At 40.8% G+C, this 21621-nt stretch overlaps 1 protein-coding gene across 3 annotated transcripts; it reads left to right on the top strand.

Annotated features, from left to right (window-relative positions):
• Positions 1 to 82: 82 nt before the first annotated feature.
• On the top strand, positions 83 to 7639 carry plpp6 (phospholipid phosphatase 6). Of its 3 annotated transcripts, XM_042111867.1 has the most exons (4): positions 83 to 480; positions 602 to 959; positions 1663 to 1725; positions 4516 to 7639. In XM_042111867.1, exons 2-4 carry the CDS (start codon positions 719 to 721, stop codon positions 4881 to 4883), a joined length of 672 nt encoding a protein of 223 aa, XP_041967801.1. In that variant the 5' UTR covers positions 83 to 480; positions 602 to 718; the 3' UTR covers positions 4884 to 7639. The 3 variants fall into 3 exon arrangements, with proteins under 3 accessions (XP_041967801.1, XP_041967799.1, XP_041967800.1); XM_042111865.1 differs by having other exon boundaries at positions 83 to 959; XM_042111866.1 differs by lacking the exon at positions 1663 to 1725 and having other exon boundaries at positions 86 to 959.
• The last annotated feature ends 13982 nt before the right edge of the window (positions 7640 to 21621 follow it).

Below are 21621 nucleotides of genomic sequence, written 5' to 3'. Positions count from 1 at the left end.
AAAGTTATTAATTAGGGTTTCAATCAAATATTTATACATATACATATGCTACATAGGCCAAGTGCGACCACTGGTGTTTCTATGTGGACTGACCATTACAAAGGCTAATTCTTAGCTAGCCTAAAATCATAGGCTACTTCTAGAAGGCTACTGTGTTACAGAAATCTGGCCTGACGTTTCGCGATTTCTTTGTATCAGCAGCGTGTTAGTTTCACATTTTGTATCACATTAATTTCCTCTTCGGCGATTTACTTGTTGCCACCAGTTTGCTTCATTTTTGTCACGTGTCTGAGTAAGTTTATTTCCCAGTTACCCTTGCGTGCGGCAAAACAAAGATGGCGGGAGCCAGCTCGGATGCTAAAGCTGCTGTCACCTGCTGTCATCTATGAAGTGATGAGCTGAGAAGGGAGATTGGCACCTAGACGACGTATTTTATCTACAACCACTGTACTGCAACAGGATTGCATCGTATCCAAAAAAGTAAATCAAAATGCCTTCTCCAAAAGCAAAAAATAATAGTGGACGCAGTGGTAATTCTCCCGGTGGCAACGGGCGTTATGAGTTTATGTCCCTTAACCGACGTCCACAACATTTGTTGCAGCGACAAGGATCCGACCCGACATCGGCTAGACTACGTGCATCTGAGAGCCCGAATCGTCGTCGAGGTTCGGGTTCGTCCAATTCGTCTACCGGCGGACAGCTCCCGGAAGAAGACTGTATGCGACTGAACCCATCTATCGTCGGCATCGCATTGAGTTCATTGTTAGCCATGGACTTGTGGCTGTCGAAGCGTCTGGGAGTGTGTGCTTGTGAGGATTCCTCCTGGGGAAGTATACGGCCGCTGATGAAACTGATCGAGATTTCTGGACACGGGATACCGTGGCTTGCTGGTGCTGCTTACTGCCTCTACAAAAGCGATAGCGCAGCCGGTCAAGAAGTCATGCTCAACCTACTCATGGGTAAATGTCTAACTCACTGTGTAGCCTACTTAACCTATTTTCCGCTCTAGGCCTATGTCAATATCCTGCCCACCATATACCACCCTGCCTGTATTCCATTGCACGCCCTCTTCGATCCTGTCTCTTGAACCTTGATTTCGTCAACCTACCTGACTACAGACTTAATCCATCATCTTAATGCCTTTTCTCGCTTTTTAAGTAATGAATGTTTTTTTTCCCTTGATGTGTCTGAATGGTTGCATCTCTAATAGGCCTACAACTGTGTAGCATTCCCCATTATTAAAGCCAACATTAGCCTAATTCTGCAATATACATGCATTTTTGAAATAGCCTTTGCTGGTAAAGGACAGCATGCCACTTGCAGTCTTTCTGAGTAATACACATCTGACTTTGATAGGTTCACTAAATCGCAAAGCTCGACAGTTTTTGAAATGCTTTGACAGTGCCCCTCCTTGACTTGTTTGTTGGGACAAGTGCCAGCTCTGACAACACAATTGGTCAGCCTCCAGAAGTAACCTACTGTAATGTGTTGGCCTACATTTGCAGTCTCCCAGCATTCCTGTATGGAAGTGCTAAAATCGCCAGCCTCGTCTGAGGTGTTCTTCCAAGAAAACATGACTCGCCAGTGTTGGCTGCATGCGCTGGCTGGTCTCCGACACCCTCTCGGACTATTGTTACTTTTGTCTTCTTTTTGTTTGTACAGCGTTTTCGTCTGTCACCCGGCCATTTTACCAAAACCTGAACTCCCGAACCGAACGACATCAAGGTAGCTGGCTGGGCTGGCCCAGTATTCACACTCGCCTGGGAAGTCTACACACACCATCACCCACACTACTGATGTACTGCAGACCCACAGCCAAGTTATCACTTACACACGCAGGGCAAATTGCACTGAGGGCTCAATCTAGCTAGTTATTGTTAAACCCCCTAGACCAATGAGCCTTCTCTGTGAATTAGGTAGGCTGACCTTAGTACCCTGTTTGTTGTTTTCGTTTGACGTTTGGATTTGCGGAATTTGAACCCTCGGTTGTAAACGCTACAAACAACATTTTAAGCTCTTAGATATCTCAACAGCAAGCCCTGGGCCACTTCAAAAGACTGAATCCACAGAAGGAAAGAAACACATGAATAATTGAACCGAGCTTTAATGGTGCTGGTGACTAACGTTTCGACGCAGACAGTGTCTTCATCAGAGTAAAAAAAAAACTAGTTTCTTTCTGGATTGATTTCTAAACTGGACAGTGAAGGTATGAGAATAAAACATGTTGGAGAGAACCTGGCGCTGTCAGCGAACCCAGAAATACCCATCCCTGGGGCAGACTGTCTCTGAATGCCAAATGCTCTGGCCATGTACTGAAATATCACTATACTGTTTAAAAAAACAAAACAGATGGTCCCAGTAGTGTAATTTTCTCCATTCTCCTTTTCTCTATTTTAATCCTCTCTCAGCCACTTCCTCTTTTCCCATTCGTCTTTTCTTTTGATGTCCCTCTCTCACTCACTCACTTTGTCTTTCACTCTCCCTCACTCTCTGTTTCTCTCGCTCTCCCTCACTCTGTTTCTCTCGCTCTCCCTTACTTTCTCTCTTGCTCCCTCACTCTTTCATATGTGCAGGCAGCCTACTGCCACACTGTTCTGTGCTGTGCTGTGCTCTGTCCTGTGCTCTGCTGTGCTGTCCTGTCCTGTCCTGTGCTGTGCTGTGCTGTACAGCACTTCTGACAGATGCCACATTAGAGAGGGATAGAGAGGAGACGGAGAGGGGGGGGGTGAGAAGTGTCACCTCTCAATGAAAGAACTGCAGCTCTTTACTGCCACACGGGCTAAGTACTTGGCACTGGACCAAGGCAGTGTGTGTGTGACAACGATCATTGGTGTGCGTGCGTGTGTGTTGCACGGACTCCCTCACTAATGTTTGCCAAAGGAGGAGGGGATAGAGATTGGTAGGATGGAGAAATAAAGATAATGGAACATTTTGATGTGACATTGGCAGCTGCCGGCTAGAAATTGCAGTCAACTGATAATTTAATTTCCATTTATCAGCTGGAGTCACAACTGATATTGATATTTAATTAAATATGATTTTGTCTGTTCAATGGTAACAGGAGCAACCCAGTTTTTTTATTAGCAGTTTTTCCTAGCTTGTTCCTGGCAGCTCTCTGGCCATTAGTCCTTATCTGGAGTCCTTATTGTGCCAAAAGGATCTGAGAACGGTTACATTTCCTAGGGTGTGTAAAGATCTCAGATGTATGTGTGCATGTGTCACTGAAGCAGGCAAGCACAGATGCATGCTAGAACTCACAGTGCCAATACTGACATTTATTGCCTGTTCACACAGCAAGGACAGGCTGGCGTTTTCAAACAATCCCACTCTGGAACCCTTTTTTGGGCTCCAGAGGCACCTAAAATGCCGTTACTGTTTTTGTCATTCTTGTGTGGATGGGGCCTTAGCTTTAGTATAGCTTTTCAAAGATGCAGGGCTTAAATTTCACTGCGGGATTGCGGGTATTGCGCATAATTTGTTCAAGTCCCGCAACTCTAGCCATCATAATGCGAGAAATTCCCGCATACACTTTTACAGCCTGTCTGATGACGTTAATATAATCATGAAGTGGCGTGAATGCGGTGCTATTGACCGGACGGATCAACTACCGAGTTGAATTGAACATAGCCTCATGCCGACGCAGACACACACACACGGAGAGAGAGAGAGAGAGAGAACCACTTTGCGCTTACGCAAATAGGCTGCGCAACCATGGCAAACTTTTACATCTGGAAAGAGCTCCTTGGTAACTATCCTGCTAGCTCAGTCACGTCAACACTTGATCCCAGAAAGATTGTCTTCGACTTGTTAGTTTTTTGAACATTTATTGTATCTAATAACATAGAAAACATAATGATTTGCATCCGCATTTCCTTATTCACTATGCACAACTTTTATTCACTAGCGACTTTTATTCACTAGCCTAAAACCGTCAGGCTGAAGGGAGAAGGGAGGCTAATTACTCTCAGGTATTTTCTTAAAGTGACAGGCACTCAATTACACCTATTCACTGTGCACTCAATTAGACCTACACACCACATTAAAGATATGCCTAAGTGTTATAGGTTAAACGTCAAAATGAAGCATTCATATTACTAAATATGTTTAGCTACTAGTAATTACTAGTAAAATGTTATACATTAAAAAATACATTATTAACTAAATACACTCTATATGAATTTAAAAATATATGAAATAGAAACATATCACATAAGCCATCATTTTCAGTGTGTGTTTGTGTGTGTGTGGAGAGAGTCAAGCAGAATCTAGGATGTCCACTGTTGTGAATGATCCCACAACAGTATATATTACTGATGACGTCAGGGTGGTGGGGGCACCAAAATCAAACACTTTTTAAAAAAAGTATCGAAGAAGTATCGAAATCGCAATTCTTGACTTGGTACCAATTGTGTAAATCCCCCCTACATAAATAACCTAAGGGGGGAATTCCCCCCCATTTTGAAAAATGAATTTTAAGCCCTGAGATGTGTGTGTGTGTGTCTCTCTCCCCCTCAGCTCTGGTGTTGGACCTGATCCTGGTGGGCATAGTGAAAGCAGTGGTGCGCCGCCGACGCCCAGCCCACAACCGGATGGACATGTTTGCCACCTTCTCTGTGGACCGCTACTCCTTCCCGTCGGGCCATGCTACGCGGGCCGCCATGTGCGCCCGCTTCGTGCTGGCCCACCTGGTCCTGGCGGCGCCGCTGCGCGTGCTCACCCTGCTCTGGGCCGTGCTGGTGGGCTTCTCCCGGGTTCTTCTGGGGCGCCACAACGTCACCGACGTGGCCTTTGGCTTCGGCATGGGCTACTTCCAGTACAACCTGGTGGAGGCGCTGTGGATGTCTCCTGCTGCACTGCCCGGCCTGATGGGACAGTTCGCGTAGAGTGATGGGATAGTTCTCGTAAGAGGAGTGGAGGACCACAAAGGGGATGCATGGTGGTGGAGGTGTGTGTTGGGGTGGGGGGTGCTACAGACTGTAGAGTTTTGGTTACGCATGGAGAGAGATTTTAGAACTTTACCTTCTATTCCTGCCACGATTATCTTCCAAGGCTGTCCATGTGTCCCCATGCCTCATTGCCTGCAAAGAAAAGAGATCATTCAGTCATCACCATCATCAAACCACCAAGTATAGTCTTTGATTACAAAACACTTTACAGCCCCATAACACACCTGGCTGAGTCTCAGAATAGACTATCTCTGAGTGTACTTGAACAAGAGTGGGGAGAGGAATTTTACAGGATAGTTCCAGCTACCCGCAGGGAGTGTTCTGCCCCCAGTACTGGTGCATAGGGGATTGTGTGTGTGTGTGGGAGGAAGTCTGTTTTTGGTGTTTCAGGCTTGAAGTGGAGCCTGGGGTACCACAGGGTATATCATTGCACTGCTAGCTTTCAGTGTGAAGTGTAAATCTTTACCTCATTGTGTTCATGCTCTAGAGCAGAACTTGATGGAGGTGTTTGTTTTATCGTACATTCTTGAATAGAGTAAATTTATTTATTTTTCTTCTCACTGATGTATGTCGACGTTCTGTCTCGTCATGCTGAATCCATCATGCAAAATTGCAAATAGGTACAGTATATGTGTTGTTTATGTTTGTTATGTTGTTTTTATGCTGATTTTTTTCCTGAAAGAAATGAATAGGTATTATGATGGAATATGGGGATTGTGTTTGTTTTTTCAAATGTCTGCTTTTGTCCCATAACTGTTAGGAGGCCTTTATCTAGGAAATTGTGTGGGAGGAGCAGGCTTCATTCAGTTTTTTTTCCGTCTTTTAGAGTGCTGGGCCAAAGTTATAACTAGCCATGTTTACATGGACGCCTCTTTTCCAACTAGAAATGCAATAACGGCTCAATTGGAAAATAAATTGTCATATAAACACCTCAAAATTCCTGATCCGATCATAATTTTAATCGGAATGAAAAAGGTGGTGTAGTCCGCTCCTATTCCGAATAAACACCCATGTAAACGGTCATTCGGATTGACTGCTGTATCTTCTCAAAGACAAGTAGGCAACAACGGCTATTCCAATCAAAGATTCTAAAACACTTGAGAGCACCAATCGGAATAGAACGAGACGGCACGAATCTTTCGGAATCGGAATAGTTTCGGAATGACAAAAAAACAGTCCATGTAAACGTGGCTATTGATAAGAAAGACGAAAAAAAGGCTGCACTTTGCATACAAAACTGTTTATTGCAAAGACTCGTTTCAATGTAGTGCCTTTTTCAGTGTGCTCAAGTGAATGAATGCTAGGTTACACCCTTACATACACCCCCATAATCAACCAATGACGATACAGTAACATTCAATACAATAATTAAATTAAAGCAGTCCATCACTTATTAGTTCAACACGTTATAGACAGAATTATATCATACACAGGCTCATTTAAACAGCTTTTTCCTCCTTTACAAGAAACAAGACAAAGACAGGCCCTCATTCATGCCATTATGTGTGCATATAGACAGACTGATGGTTTCCAGACCCACAAACCTAAGTGAATTGGCATCATGGCCTGCAGTATTGAAATGCCTTGCAACTGACAACCTTTCATCATTCTTTCAAATGGTATACTTATGTTCACAAACTCTGGTTTTCAATTGACGCTTTGTTTTGCCCACATAAAGTAGCCCACAAGGACACGTCAATAAATACACAAAGTAATTCTCCCTTTTACTTTAAACATCCTGTGTGTTTGGATGTGTAAGCATTTTCTCTGTGAGCATGCAATTGCATACTTCACAATTAAATCACTAAGTTACCGTGTGGTATTCTGATAGAAAGAAGTGAGACCGTGAGAACTGCCTGCTAAAGAGAAACATTTTTAATTTGAATTCATTCATTCACTTGCACACTGAAGAAGGCACTATGCTGTAACACGTCAGTGCAATAAACACTTGTATGCAAAGTGCAGCCTTTATTCCTCTCTCTTACCAGCCTTCATTTACAGTAGGACCATCCATATAGTATCAGTAGGCATGGCAGTGTTTACAAGAGTCCTGGTTCTATAACACAGCTGTGAAGTCTTTAATGGTTAAAGTGATGGGTGGTGTGCAGTAAAACTTTCTCTCAGGGCATGATTTCCAAATTTTGGAAGCCAACTTACGCAAGTGGTGATGTCCAAGATAGTGCGCCTGAGGGTACTGAGGGTCAACTGTGTCTCTTTGTAATCATTTAATGACCAGTGGTATATCTTATACTGAGGAGATCTTTCCAGAGATCTTTTCAGATACAGCTAACAGGTTAATGTTCGACTGCAGTAGTGAGTTTGATGATTTAATATTTTGCTAGACTGACGCCAGGGTGTGACGCCAACATCTCTTGCAACGGAAACGGTCACTAGGCCACGTTAACTGAGGTGACTGACTAGATGAACAGTCTCTGTCCACACTGTCCCAGTGCCTGGCTGTCCTCATGGTAGATCACGGCATCCAGCTTTTTAGGATCTAATCATTTGATTTCATGGGCTTCATTTAAAGGTGCTCTAAGTGATGTTGGGTAACGTCACCGCTGTTGACGTTAAAACAAAACGAAACAGAGAGCTATCTTGCTACTCCCTCCCCCTCCCTCCCGTGCAATTGAAACTTTCCTAAACTAGCATCTCATCTGTGATTTGCTGGAACAGTTTGTTATGTTTTTATGGTCCAGGTTGGACCAAGTTGTTTTTGTTGCCATTTTTGGGGCCTGAGCTGTCCACAGAGACCATGTTTTTTTACAGTGTATTCAGGGCACAGACAGCTAGCGGATGGTGAGGTGATGTTTGCAGTATGTGACAAAAAATGTTTTAGCTTAGAAACCGCATAACATCACTTAGAGCATGTTAAACGCCCTGTGTTAGATTGCTTTATGGCCATGATCTGAAATACCTAGATCTAAACAAAAATAAATCTTAAAAATTCATTTATAACATTGTTTCCCCAACACATATTTTACATGCAAATAATCTTCACTGATCAGATCCACCATTGACATTGCACTTTAATGATTGTTTATGTGGAGAGCTACTTTACACTATTCTCTACAAGTGAATGTAAATCGCCTTCATGAAGCATGAAGCCCTGTGTTGTTCAGATTTCACTTTTTTACTTGTCAGTTCATCTGACCTTGCTATTTTATCCCCTGTTCTTTTTTTGTCTTCTTCGTGGCATCTTCAGACGCTTTAGATGGAGCACTGCAGTGCATTCATCCTCGTGAAATTTCATCTCGCTAATACCCAGAGTGTCATTAAGGTGATGTCATTGTAAGTTTTATCACTGCAAAACTAAAGGATTCATGAGAAGGGGAAACTCAGAGATGGGTTAAATTCAGGTGCAGTTGGCTTCTCGCCCTCTCCTACTGTGTAGAACAGGTGTGTCTGCAGCTGGTCCAGAAAGGGCAGGGTGGACGATGTAGCGAAAATATGTGATGGGATCTGGGCAAACTCCTTGATTTCTGCTCTGTTTCAACCCTCTCTGGTGAAATTTCACCAGCGTAAGATTCTGATACCATCCTAGCAATATCCTTGATACCGTCCCCTAGCAATATCTTGGATACCATCCTCACAAAATCATGGATGTTGCTAGGATGGTATCAGAATCTTAAGTTGGTGAAATTTCACCATGTGATGGGTTTTCCCAAATCCCATCATATATCTTCGCACCCTGCTCACCACTGTGCTTAGATGGATTGAATTCGGCTCACTTATCTTTCTCTTTTCCAAATCCTGCTTCCCTGCTTGTGTGTGTGAGAGAGAGGATAAATGGTTATGCTATGTATAAAGGCCACCAACTCTTAATACCCCTTCAGTGATTATTAAAACTGTGAGTGCTATCTATTATGCCTGCCCGATCCTCTTTTTCCCACAGGAGAGGATTGCGAGTGAGAGATAGAGAGCTCCAGTTCCATTTTAGCTCATGGCCTCACGCCCCCCCCTCCGGCCAGCTCGATTGAAATTCCTCTCCTCATCCTCCCCTCTCCCGCAACCCACCACCCATCCACCACCCCCCACCTCACCTCTCCATCCCCCCACTTTCCACCCCCGCACCCTGCTTCTTCGGGTCTTACGTAACCTCAGCAAACTCTCCAAAGTTCCCCTTAACCCTTTACATGCCTGGTGTGCTTTCTCAGAACCTCAGCAGGTCTGTGTATACGTGCATATTACTGTATGTATGGGGGTCCATGTTAATGTTTGCAGATTATTTTATACATTCCAAAAGTTTCAGCAATACCTGTGACCACTCTTAATGCATGGGGTTAATCAGCATGGGCTAGGCGACTCATGTACAGATCCTTGTCAAATGTTGATGCCATGGATGACCACTCAGTTTTTTTTTTACCAGTGTAAACTGGTACGTGCGTTTTGTTTTACACATGTACTATGCAGAGGGTTTCATCCAGGGAATACTTTTGTGACTTGCTAGTCTTCGATATCTCTTTAGCCATCTATTCTGTAGGCAACACAGTCCTCCAAGACACGTATTCTCAGACGGAGCAGTCCCTGCTGTTTTATTTCACCATTGCAATAATTTAAAAGCTCTGCCTTTAGGCTATTTTTTGCTCAAAGGACCAACTGCTGTATCATTGTCTAAATAAAGACTGTGGCAAAAGCCTGAATACACAGTTTTTTTTGTATGCCTTCATTACATAAGGCCTCATCACCAGCTACTACAAAGTGAATATGATCTCAATAATAATCTTTGTTGTACATTATATAATCCTTAATCTGCTGTCAAGTCTTCTGTATGTTAAAATGTAAAAGATGTTAACTTGTGTGAATATATGGGTAGTGTGGTAGCAAACAAGAACAAGACTGTTTGTACTATATCTGTGGGATATGCTCTACAAACAGACCATAATGTGATTGTATTTTTAAATAAACGTGGAAGAGAAGAGCTTACTTTTGGCTTCAAAGAGTTTTTTTGTATTGTTGATAATGGCCCTCTGGACCAATACATTCAGAAATGTATTATTGTTCTGTTTTTAAAAATAGCTTTATATAGCTGCAATCAATCATACTATGAAATACACCAGAACAAACCATTCTATAGAGCGACAGCAGAAATGGGAAGGTTCTCTGGGTGAAGGTTTTCTGCTCTTGAGTCTCTCCTTGCATGGAATACAACCATTTATGTCAAGAACCCCATCTTTGTAAATCTAAGAAATCTGACTCCAGTCGATTTAGAAACTAGTTCCTTCCCTTAGAATGTGTAGGCCATGAAGGTATTGTATAGAACTGGACAGAGCGAGGAAGTAATGCTCCTATTCATTTCCATGGCCAATGCTAGGCTAGCTAATTCAGCCAAAACTATTCTCAGTGAGCTGCTGCCATCTTTAAAAATGGCATCCAGCGTGTTCTCTCTGCCAACATTTTTAAAAGAACCCTACTGGTAGCCACAAATGATGCTGTCCATGAGGACTGGCTGATCTTCCTACCAGGGTAGTGTCAGTTCATCCACCAATTTGCATAGACACATAGAATATACTTTTATGTGCACCAGTAATGTGGCACCTAACTGGCTTGTTTGTGCAAATGTGTGTGGAAGTGAGTATATTATGTCGGACACCATTTTCAAAGATGCTGGTGGCCAACTGGCCTAGCTGGCTGAAGCTGGTGTAGACTGACCCATGGTCATTTCCTCTGATACCTACAATGAAGATTACCTCTTCATTGATTCAAGATTACCTCTCTTACTGTTTTTCACATGGAATAGTGATAGGATATCGCCCCACTGCCTGGTGTTCTGCATGGCTGCGTCAGTAGCTATCTGCTCCGGATTGCCAGGTTGTCACTAATCAGAGTCTGATTCAGTGTAGTCCATGTGAGATGGGATGACCAACTCCATCCCCTGTCAGCCTGGAAGGATACTTAAACCCTAACTATATCCTTGTCTAGTTAGAGCAGCTGATGGATCTTTAGGTCAAGCTAAAGTCATGCTGTCTCTCCCTTGATGCGCATCATTGTAAACTCTGTTCCTGATTTTTTATACTATTGGTCTGACTGGGTCTCTATTTCATCAGTGGTATCAAAATTACCATCATCTTTAAATACACAACAGTTCAAACCCTATACTCAGCTATGGAGATAGGTGCCATAAGTGGCAAATCACTTTTTTAACTAATGCTACCCATACATCAGAAGATTTTAACTAATGCTACACATACATCAGAAGACTTTAACTAATGCTACCCATACATCAGAAGACTTTAACTAATGCTACCCAGACATCAGAAGACTTTGACAAGATTTGGGAAAGATTCTTGAGAGATTAGAGTATTTTTAGAGTATTCATTCAAGCTTTACTCAAAATACTACAATCTTTCAAGAATCTTTCCCAAATCTTGTCAAAGTCTTCTGGTGTAAGGATGGCTTAAACTGTACTGAATGGATTCTTGTTTCTTTGTTCTCTGTAATCATCAAGATTAGAATAATCAAGATTAAAACAAAACAAAAAAGGCTTAAAAATCATTCAAATTATGTGTAATGAATCTAGATTATATGAAAGTTTCACTTTTTGAAATATATTACAGGAAATCCATACTTATCCATGATATGCTCAAACAATTTTAGATTCACCTGTAGAATCACTGTTGTAATAAATGCAACCATTTTAATTTTGGTGTTTTGATTATTATGTTAATTGAGAGAAAGTGGAATAGAGCATTATGTCCCATATTCCAATATGTGATTTAATCAGTGGTGGATGAACTACACAAACCCTGTACTTGAGTGAAAGTAGAGATACACATGGGCAAATGTTACTCCAGTAAAAGTAAAAGTCCTCCTTTTATATTTCCACTTGAGTGGAAGTACAAAAGTACTTCCCTTCAAATGTACTTCAAAGTATCAAAAGTAAAAGTCCTGAAATGTATTATGACTAATACAGTTGCATTTACTATTGTTGAAATGATTCGGCACAGACATAGGCATTCATTGAGCCTTTCTCCTCCATTCAAGGACAAAATCAGCTGATAATTGTTGTATGTAGAAAGAACTAAAAACAAACTAATGTGATATCTTATCTTAGATACTTCAAAGTAACTACATTTTTCTTTGTTGAATGCTTTACACTTTCGGACCAAATCAAGATGTTCCCTTTTGTGTTTGATAGTGTCAGATTGTCTATCATTGTCTATCATTTGCTCGATGGCGTCATGAGGCTAGTTATGGTAACATCAATATTGTGAAAAGAGGTCAACAAGATACAGTAAATAGTGGATGACAATAACATAAGTTAGGGAACACCATTATTTAAAGCCTAGCTCGCTTAATAGAAAATATATACATGTAAGTGCACATGTATTTGGACAGTCTTTTATCCAAAAGAAACTTCAGCTGTACTTCAGCTGTCACAAAATGTAGTGGAGTAAAAAGTAAGATATTTGGCCTTAAAATGTACTGGAGTAAAAGTAAAAAGTTCAACAAAATTGTAATACTCAAGTAAAGTACAGCAACTTAAGTACAGTAATTGAGTAAATGTACTCAAGTAATGTCCACCACTGGATTTAATGTTCTACATTTGTCATTGGGAGGTCACTTTGACACTAAAGTATGTTCCTGTTGCAAGAAAAATTGAGTGCAAGCAGACAGAGGCAGGTTTGAAAACTGAAAACAGGGTGAAACATTTATTGGTTAACAATGGAGTTAGAACTACGAGCTCGGAGGCCAGCATATGAGCTCGGAGGCCAGCATAGCTCACCGCTTATGGCGGTGGCCGACTGAACCTCCAATGATTTATTGTCGTCATGTGTCCTCATGATTGTCTAAGTTACAAGTATAAGTATATACTCTTTTGATCCCGTGAGAGAAATTTGGTCTCTGCATTTATCCCAATCTGTGAATTAGTGAAACACACACAGCACACAGTGTACACACAGTGAGGTGAAGCACACACTAATCCCGGCGCAGTGAGCTGCCTGCATCAACAGCGGCGCTCGGGGAGCAGTGAGGGGTTAGGTGCCTTGCTCAAGGGCACTTCAGCCGTGCCTACTGGTCGGGGTTCGAACCGGCAACCCTCTGGTTACAGGGCTGAAGTGCTAACCAGTAGTCCCCTAAAGCATGGGTCATGTGAGCATTTGATTGACAAAGGTCACAAGAGCAGTTTGGTTGACAAAAGGTTTGGCATGATCAAAGGCTGGGGTGATGATTAAAATGTAAGGGATAATGTATTGTCCGCCGGTAATTCTGGGGTTCTGTTCTCCCTGTCGGGACTTATTTTCTGATAATTTCCGGCGGACAATACATTATCCCGCTTATTATACGGCTACTTGCCAAAACGAGAAAAGAAACCTAACACAATGGGTCTTTAAAATTATTTTGCTACCGTTTCGTGTCTTCTGCTGACAAAATAAATAGTTCGCCACACAGATAGAACTTGACAGTTTCAGGTGTTGCGTGGCAACGTCTTACTAGACGAGGCTGAAGTTGGCACTACATTCAGATCGCGGGGGAGTTAATTTTCCATTCCACCCTAAAATATTGCAATTTTCTACCACAAGGGGGCAGGGTTGACCGCAAATCCGCGATAACACAGCTATGTGCCTGTTGCAGATGAACAGGCATTGTTCACAGACGTCACAACGAATGTTTTGATGAATGATGAATGTTGTCTTTTGTGTTCTATTAAATAATTTGGTAATTTAGAGGGGGGGGGGGTTATGTAGTGCGTGGCAGATTGGCAGATTGTGTAGTGTTTTCTTTATTTTCTGTGCTGAATCTTTTGCTACATGTTGTGTTATGTTTTCTATTCAATAGTTTTGTACATCATGCACTGTGGTGGTGGTGTGTGTGTGTGTGGGGGGGGGGGGGTTATGTAGTTGGTGGCAGTTTTTGACTTTTTTCTACACTAAATGTATTCTCTACGGCCTAAATGTCATTTTGCATCGGTTGCCTTTTGAAAATATAGTATGTATTTGTGAAATTGCAGAATTTCAGCACTAGAACAGCCACACTCTTCTCAGGAAGGATTTTGCAAGGGATCTTTCACCACATTCTGAAACTACACTCTCTCCTCTTTCCAATGACACCCCACTTGTGAAATTCTATCGTGGAAAATGGCATATTTAGCCCCTTTGAATTTATAGTATGTATTTGGGAAATTGCAGAATTTCAGCACTTGAACAGCCACACTCATCTCAGGAAGGATTTTGCAAGGGATCGTTCAAAACATTATGAAACTACACTCTCTCCCCTTTCCAATGACACCCCACTTGTGAAATTCTATCGTGGAAAATGGCATATTTAGCCCCTTTGAATTTATACTATGTATTTGGGAAATTGCAGAATTTCAGCACTTGAACAGCGACAGACATCCCATAATGCATTTTGCAAGGGATCTTTCACCACATTCTGAAACTACACTCTCTCATCTTTCCAATGACACCCCACTTGTGAAATTCTATCGTGGAACATGGCCTTTTTTGCCCTTTGAAAATATAATATGTATTTTAGAAATTGCAGAATTTCAGCACTTGAACAGCGACAGACATCCCATGAAGGATTTTGCAAGGGATCTTTCACCACATTCCGAAACTACACTCTCTCCTCTTTCCAATGACACCCCACTTGTGAAATTCTATCATGGAAAATGGCCTTTTTCGCCCTTTGAAAATATAGTATGTATTTGGGAAATTGCAGAATTTCAGCACTAGAACAGCCATACCCATCTCAGGAAGGATTTTGCAAGGGATCTTTCACCACATTCTGAAACTACACTCTCTCCTCTTTCCAATGACACCCCACTTGTGAAATTCTATCGTGGAAAATTGCCTTTTTTGCCCTTTGAAATTATAGTATGTATATGTGAAATTGCAGAATTTCAGCACTTGAACAGCGACAGACATCCCATAATGCATTTTGCAACAGATGTTTCACCACATTCTGAAACTACACTCTCTCCTCATTCCAATGAGACCACACTTGTGAAATTCTACCGTGGAAAATGGCATATTTAGCCCCTTTGAGTTTATAGTATGTATTTGGGAAATTGCAGAATTTCAGCATTTGAACAGCGACAGACATCCCATAATGCATTTTGCAACGGATGTTTCACCACATTCTGAAACTACACTCTCTCCTCTTTCCAATGACACCCCCCATGTGAAATTCTATCGTGAAAAATGGCCTTTGAAAATAAAATGTATTTGGGAAATTGAAGATTTTCAGCACTAGATTTGGTCTAGACTTCCCATAATGCATTTGTCATGGGAAATTTATTTTGGCCTATTTTTCTGATTATACATTTTCAGCACTACATTTGGTCCCTATCACTTAAAAGTCATTTGCCACATTTCTGTCATTTTTGGGGCCATTAGTGTTTCTACCGTGTCTTATTGGGGGCCAAGCATTGAAGCTGCGTAGGGACCCTATAGGGCTAGTAGGATTTGTTATTATGCTTCTTTCTAGTGCCATGGGAATCCATGGCAGCACATACAAATGTACATAGTAAAATGCTCAAACTTTGCACACTTATTCTACTCAGGCCACTGACCAATTTCACCAAGTTACTGCCCCCAAAACCTCAAATACTGGTCAAAATCCATCAATCTTTTAACAGCATTAATGCAAATAGCTCTGCAATGCTTTGATATATCAAGCTCAAACTTGATCAGTGGATTAAGGCAAAAGGTAAGGCCCCACCCATCAATTTACAAGACTTTATCATGTGCACTGTAGCACCACCAACAGACCAAGGTGAAAACTTTTCGAAAGCTTCACAGCTCTTGAATTTTGTCCATTTCTCTCTAAATTTGCAGCTCTGCAGCTATATTTGGGGGCCAAGCAGTTGAGCAGGAGCTGTCATGGCAACTCAGTTTTGTTACATTAGATGCATACACATCTTTCCACCATCAGGACAGTGAACTGTCATACTCTTCCTTCCTTTTGGCATTTGCACTTGCACACACCCTATTGCTACCCCTCTCATCACACTTACCCCAACCCCAACCCCCCCCCCCCCACACACACACACACACACACACATACACACACACACCCACACTCACACTGATAAACCCTCTCCCCCTTACACCACATAACCTCTCATACTTAGTTTAGTTTTGATACGTTAAAGATATGAGCTCATTTCCGTAACTCTAGCACCCCCATAGTGGTAACAAGTCAACATAATATCCTCAGGATTTGGTCCCTAGCTCTCACACCAAGAATGCGTTAGCATACACAGCCCCATTCAATGGGACTGAGGTGGAGTGTGACACCAGCTTCGAGTATGATTCTATGTCTGCGTCACGACCCTGTATAACATCTGTGCTGTTCTTCTGAACATGGATAATGTAAGGCGCCAGTGTTGATATCACTTGTTGTTGTCTGTTTTGCATCAACAGCCATTTGTGTCATTGATTAGGGTAGCCTGGATGATTCCTGACTTTGCCACTGTTACTGTATGAATATCTATGCTTTGCTGTACTTAAACCCTGTATGATTCTCATGGATTTCATGTTTCACTTTGGTATGTAATATTTTACCAACAGCATCCCGGTGACAACCAACCAACTAAGCCAGCAAAGACCAGCTAAAATCAGCTTCCAGCATAAGCTGGTTTATAGCTGGGGGGGGTTTTCAGCAAAGTAACAGAGTACGGAAAGACCACACACGGAGTAGCAATACAATAGATTTTTAATAAATTAATAGAACTTAACAAAAAGGAGTGGAGTTGGATTTGGAAAATAAAAGTGTAAGCAATCAGTATAATGTGATGGAGTGAATAATTTCAATTTCAATTTCAACTTATATTTATTGTCACTTATAGAGCGCCAAAACATTACTAATGTCTCATGGCACTTAACAGAGTGTTAAACATTCAGAGAGTGCCCATGAGTAACAGGGACGAGGAAAAACTCCCTAGAATTGGAGATACATATAGGAAGAAACCTCGAGTGGATACAAGACTCAAGGGCCTGACCCATCTGCCTAGGGTCAGTTACAGGGCAGTAAGGTCTGTACTGTATACATAATAAATGAATAGGTTAGTTAGGTGTACAGAATAGAACACAACAACCTGAGGTATGTTACAAAGAGGTAAGATGGTTACATAACCAGTATGATGTATGCATGAATCCTATTTAGTGTCAGAAAATTTAAATAGTCCAATGTAGGGCATGCATTGTCCATAGGGATTAGGAATTGTCATATGTCAAGTACTGGGTAGCTAGGCTGCACGGGCCAGGAATCCAGACAAGGGGACTGCAATAGGCAATGGTAGGTGTTACGGCCAGCTCGTTCCCAGACCAAAACATAAAGAGGGACACGGACAACAAGGTTCAAACCAAATATATTAATTTATTAAAGTAAAGCACAAGGTTACCAATAGCAAAATGTCTAGGGGGAAATGAATGGGAGTGGTGGCGTGTGTGTATGAGTGTATGGATGTATGGATGCAAAGAAGAAAGAGAAAGAGAGGTAGAGTTAGAAATGAGGGGAGAGAGCAAAGTGCAAGTGTGAGAGAATCAAAGTGAGGGCCTGCAAGAAGTAAGAAAAATGCCTAATCAGAAAGATAGGGAACCCCTTATAGTCCCACCCTAACCATAGGTGTAATCAATGAGGGTATTAGCCCAACCAGGCCCAGCCCTTCCCATGCACTGACAGGAGAAGGCCTGAAGGGGCACAGGGTCATCACATAGGGCAGTCATAGGGAAGGGACTTCAGGTGCGATGAGGGCCAAACACAAGGATGGCTGATGACTGGTAATAGTTTATCTCACAAGTGAGGTAAGAGGGAAGAAAGAGACATAAATAGTAGGTATTACTATAAGTCATGATGGTTAGTATTAATAATAATAAGTATATCAATGGTATTATATAGTGTTATACTATAGAGACAAAAGGCAAGAGAGGGAGAGTTGAGAGAGAGAGAAGGAGAGAAGAGGGAGTTGAATGGCAAGACAAAGACAAGAGGTAAGAGGGGGAGTTGAGAGAGAGAAAGAAGCAGAGTTGTACGGCGTGACACATGAAAAGTCCATGACAGCGCTATGCTATGGCAGCATACCTAAGGCATGGTGAAGGGTAGTCAGCACCAGCGCAGGTATGGTCAGTTGCCACCATGACACGCATGACTAGGGCGCCAGTCACATGAGGACACAGCAGAGGTGGTCCATTCCAATAAAAACCCTGAGGGTGAAGTTCCACACTACACCATACCTAACTATAGGAGGCACTAAAGATGTATGTGTTTCAAGTCTAGACTTGAAAATAGGGAGGGTGTCTGCTAATCAAATTGTTGGAGAGATTCAAGAGTTAATTCAAGAGGAGGGGTGCGCTGTAGCAGAAAGCTCTGCCTCTACTGTTGGGATTACAAGAAGTCCAGTATTCTGTGATCGTAGCAGTCTAGGTGGGTAATGTGGTACTAAAAGATCTTTAATATAGGTGCCCAGCCATTTATGGCTTTGTATGTTACAAGTAATATTTTTAAGTCAATGAGGTAGCCAGTGTAAAGATGCTAGGATGGGGGAAATGTGTTCATATTTTTTGGTCCTAGTGAGTGTGCGAGCAGCTGCATTTTGTATAAGCAGCCAGTGTATAGAGCATTGCAATAGTCTATCCTTGAAGTGACAAAACTGTGGATTCATTTTTCAGTGTCTGGTAAGGATAAGGATTTCCTTATCTTTGAAATGTTCCTTAAGTGGTAAAATTAGTTTTTTTTTTATTGATAGGTCCTGGTCAATTATAACTGCTAGATTTTTAGCACTTGTGGATGAGGTCAGTGGAAGATCACTATACAGTATGTAGCCTGTGATGAGGATAGGATATGCCTCATCTTTTTAGGACCTGAAACCATCTGAGTTCAAAAGCAGGAAGTTTATATATATATATATATATATATATATATATATATATATATATATATTCTCTCCATGTTTTTATATCTCTTATACATGTAACATGTAACATACATACAAGTTTGTTTAACAGGGTTAACTAGAAAAGCATTTCCTGAAGGAAATACAGTGCATGAAAATGCAAAAATATGATGTAAAATATCATACAGAGTAAAAGCAAACTATATTGGTTGCTAGGTAGATGAGGTTTAATATAGTTGGAATGACTGAACAGTTAAATAAGTGGATAGTTTAAATGGTTAAATTATTTAGGTAGATAGTTGACGATAACTGACACTTGGAATGGCTCTAATGTTGGCTAGCAGTTATGCTAACTATGTTAACAAAGATAATAATGTTAACCAAATTACTATGCTAACTAGCATGCTAACAATGTTAAAATGCTAAGTATGTTAACCATGTTACTTAGCTGACTTAGCTAATCATTTTAAGCAGTTTTACTAAAAATGCTAACTAGCATGCTAGCATGCTAACCATGTGACTTAGCTAACTTAGCTAATCATTTTAAGCAGTTTTGCTAAAAATGCTAACTAGCATGCTAACATGCTAACTATGCTAACCATGTGACTTAGCTAACTTAGCTAATCATTTTTAGCAGTTTTGCTAAAAATGCTAACTAGCATGCTAACATGCTAGCATGCTAACTATGCTAACCATGTTACTTAGCTAACTTAGCTAACTAGCTACAGTGGGTAGGAGTCATAGTTGATGACAAGTAACAGTTACAATGGCTGAACAGTTAAAAAGTTCAGTAGTTTAAAGGGTTGAATTGTTTAACAGTGAAATATTGTAGTGAGGACTTTTATTTTGAAACAGTTTTTGGCAGAGGAAGCAGTTGAACAGGATGTGTAGTCTTAATAGGGCCAGTTTGTATGCTTAAAGCCTGAGACTGGCAGTTGGTCCAGGTGGCCCGAACACCTGCCATAGGATTCTAATTGCTGTGATGTCATAAAGGCCCAATGTTAAGTCAATGGGGAAATTTTGAGTAGTTTTTAATTAATAGTTTAAAAAGTATAAAAGTTACAAAGCTGAAAAATACATAGCACCCATGTCCTAAGTAAGACCTACGTAACATAGTTTGAATGAAGTTTCTACGTTAAACGGTTGAAGCTGCATTAAGTGCGTTAGAAGAAGAAGAAGAATAAGAACTAGAAAAGCATTTCCTGAAGGAAATACAGTGCATGAAAATGTAAAAATATGATGTAAAATATCATACAGAGTAAAAACAAACTATATTGGTTGCTAAGTAGATGAGGTTTAATATAGTTGGAATGACTGAACAGTTAAATAGGTGGATAGTTTAAATGGTTAAATTATTTTGGTAGATAGTTGACGATAACTGACAGTTGGAATGGCTCTAATGTTTGCTAGCAGTTATGCTAACTATGTTAACAAAGATAATAATGTTAACCAAGTATTCTAACTAGCATGCTAACAATGTTAAAATGCTAAGTATGCTAACCATGTGACTTAGCTAACTTAGCTAATCATTTTTAGCAGTTATGCTAACTATGCTAACTAGCATGCTAACATGCTAGCATGCTAACTATGTTAACCACATTAATTAGCTGACTTAGCTAATCATTTTTAGCAGTTTTGCCAAAAATGCTAACTAGCATGCTAACATGCTAGCGCTAGCATGCTAACTATGCTAACCACGTTACTTAGTTAACTTAGCTAATCGTTTTTAGCAGTTTTGTTAAAAATGCTAATTAGCATGCTAACATGCTAGCATGCTAACTATGTTAACCACGTTACTTAGCTGACTTAGCTAATCATTTTTAGCAGTTTTGCTAAAAATGCTAATTAGCATGCTAACATGCTGGCATGCTAACTATGCTAACCATGCTACTTAGCTAACTAGCTACAGTGGGTAGGAGTCATAGTTGATGACAAGTAACAGTTACAATGGCTGAACAGTTAAAAAGTTCAGTAGTTTAAAGGGTTAAATTGTTTAACAGTAAAATATTATAGTGAGGACTTTTATTTTGAAACAGTTTTTGGCAGAGGAAGCAGTTGAACAGGATGTGTAGTCTCAATAGGGCCAGTTTATATGCTTAAAGCCTGAGACTGGCAGTTGGTCCAGGTGGCCCGAACACCTGCCATAGGATTCTAATTGCTTAACGGCTCTATTGTGATGTCATCAGCCCATGTTAAGTCTATGGGGAAATTTTGAACAGTTTTTAATTAATAGTTTAAAAAGTATAAAAGTTACAAAGTTGAAAAATACAAAGCCCACATGTCCTAAGTAAGACCTACGTAACATAGTTTGAATGAAGTTTCTACGTTAAACGGTTTAAGCTGCATTAACTGCGTTAGAAGAAGAAGAATAAGAAGAAGAACTAGAAAAGCATTTCCTGAAGGAAATACAGTGCATGAAAATGCAAAAATATGATGTAAAATATCATACAGAGTAAAAACAAACTATATTGGTTGCTAAGTAGATGAGGTTTAATATAGTTGGAATGACTGAACAGTTAAATAGGTGGATAGTTTAAATGGTTAAATTATTTAGGTAGATAGTTGACGATAACTGACAGTTGGAATGGCTCTAATGTTTGCTAGCAGTTATGCTAACTATGTTAACAAAGATAATAATGTTAACAAAGTTACTATGCTAACTAGCATGCTAACTATGCTAACCATGTTACTTAGCTAATCGTTTTTAGTAGTTTTGCTAAAAATGCTAACTAGCATGCTAACATGCTAGCGCTAGCATGCTAACTATGCTAACCACGTTACTTAGCTGACTTAGCTAATCGTTTTTAGCGGTTTTGCTAAAAATGCTAACTAGCA

Source organism: Alosa sapidissima, chromosome 12 (genome assembly GCF_018492685.1).
Source record: "Alosa sapidissima isolate fAloSap1 chromosome 12, fAloSap1.pri, whole genome shotgun sequence".
Taxonomy (NCBI): Eukaryota; Metazoa; Chordata; class Actinopteri; order Clupeiformes; family Clupeidae; genus Alosa; species Alosa sapidissima.
The sequence above is the reverse complement of the archived record's forward strand: the minus strand, read 5'-3'. Positions and strand labels throughout refer to the sequence as shown.

Bases quoted from the DNA above. Each gene is read 5' to 3' on its own strand.
- plpp6 (XM_042111865.1), top strand. From the start codon at position 491: ATGCCTTCTCCAAAAGCAAAAAATAATAGTGGACGCAGTGGTAATTCT. The intron at 960-1,662 runs GTAAATGTCTAA...TTGTTTGTACAG, and splicing joins CATGCTCAACCTACTCATGG to CGTTTTCGTCTGTCACCCGG. The intron at 1,726-4,515 runs GTAGCTGGCTGG...TCTCCCCCTCAG, and splicing joins CCGAACCGAACGACATCAAG to CTCTGGTGTTGGACCTGATC.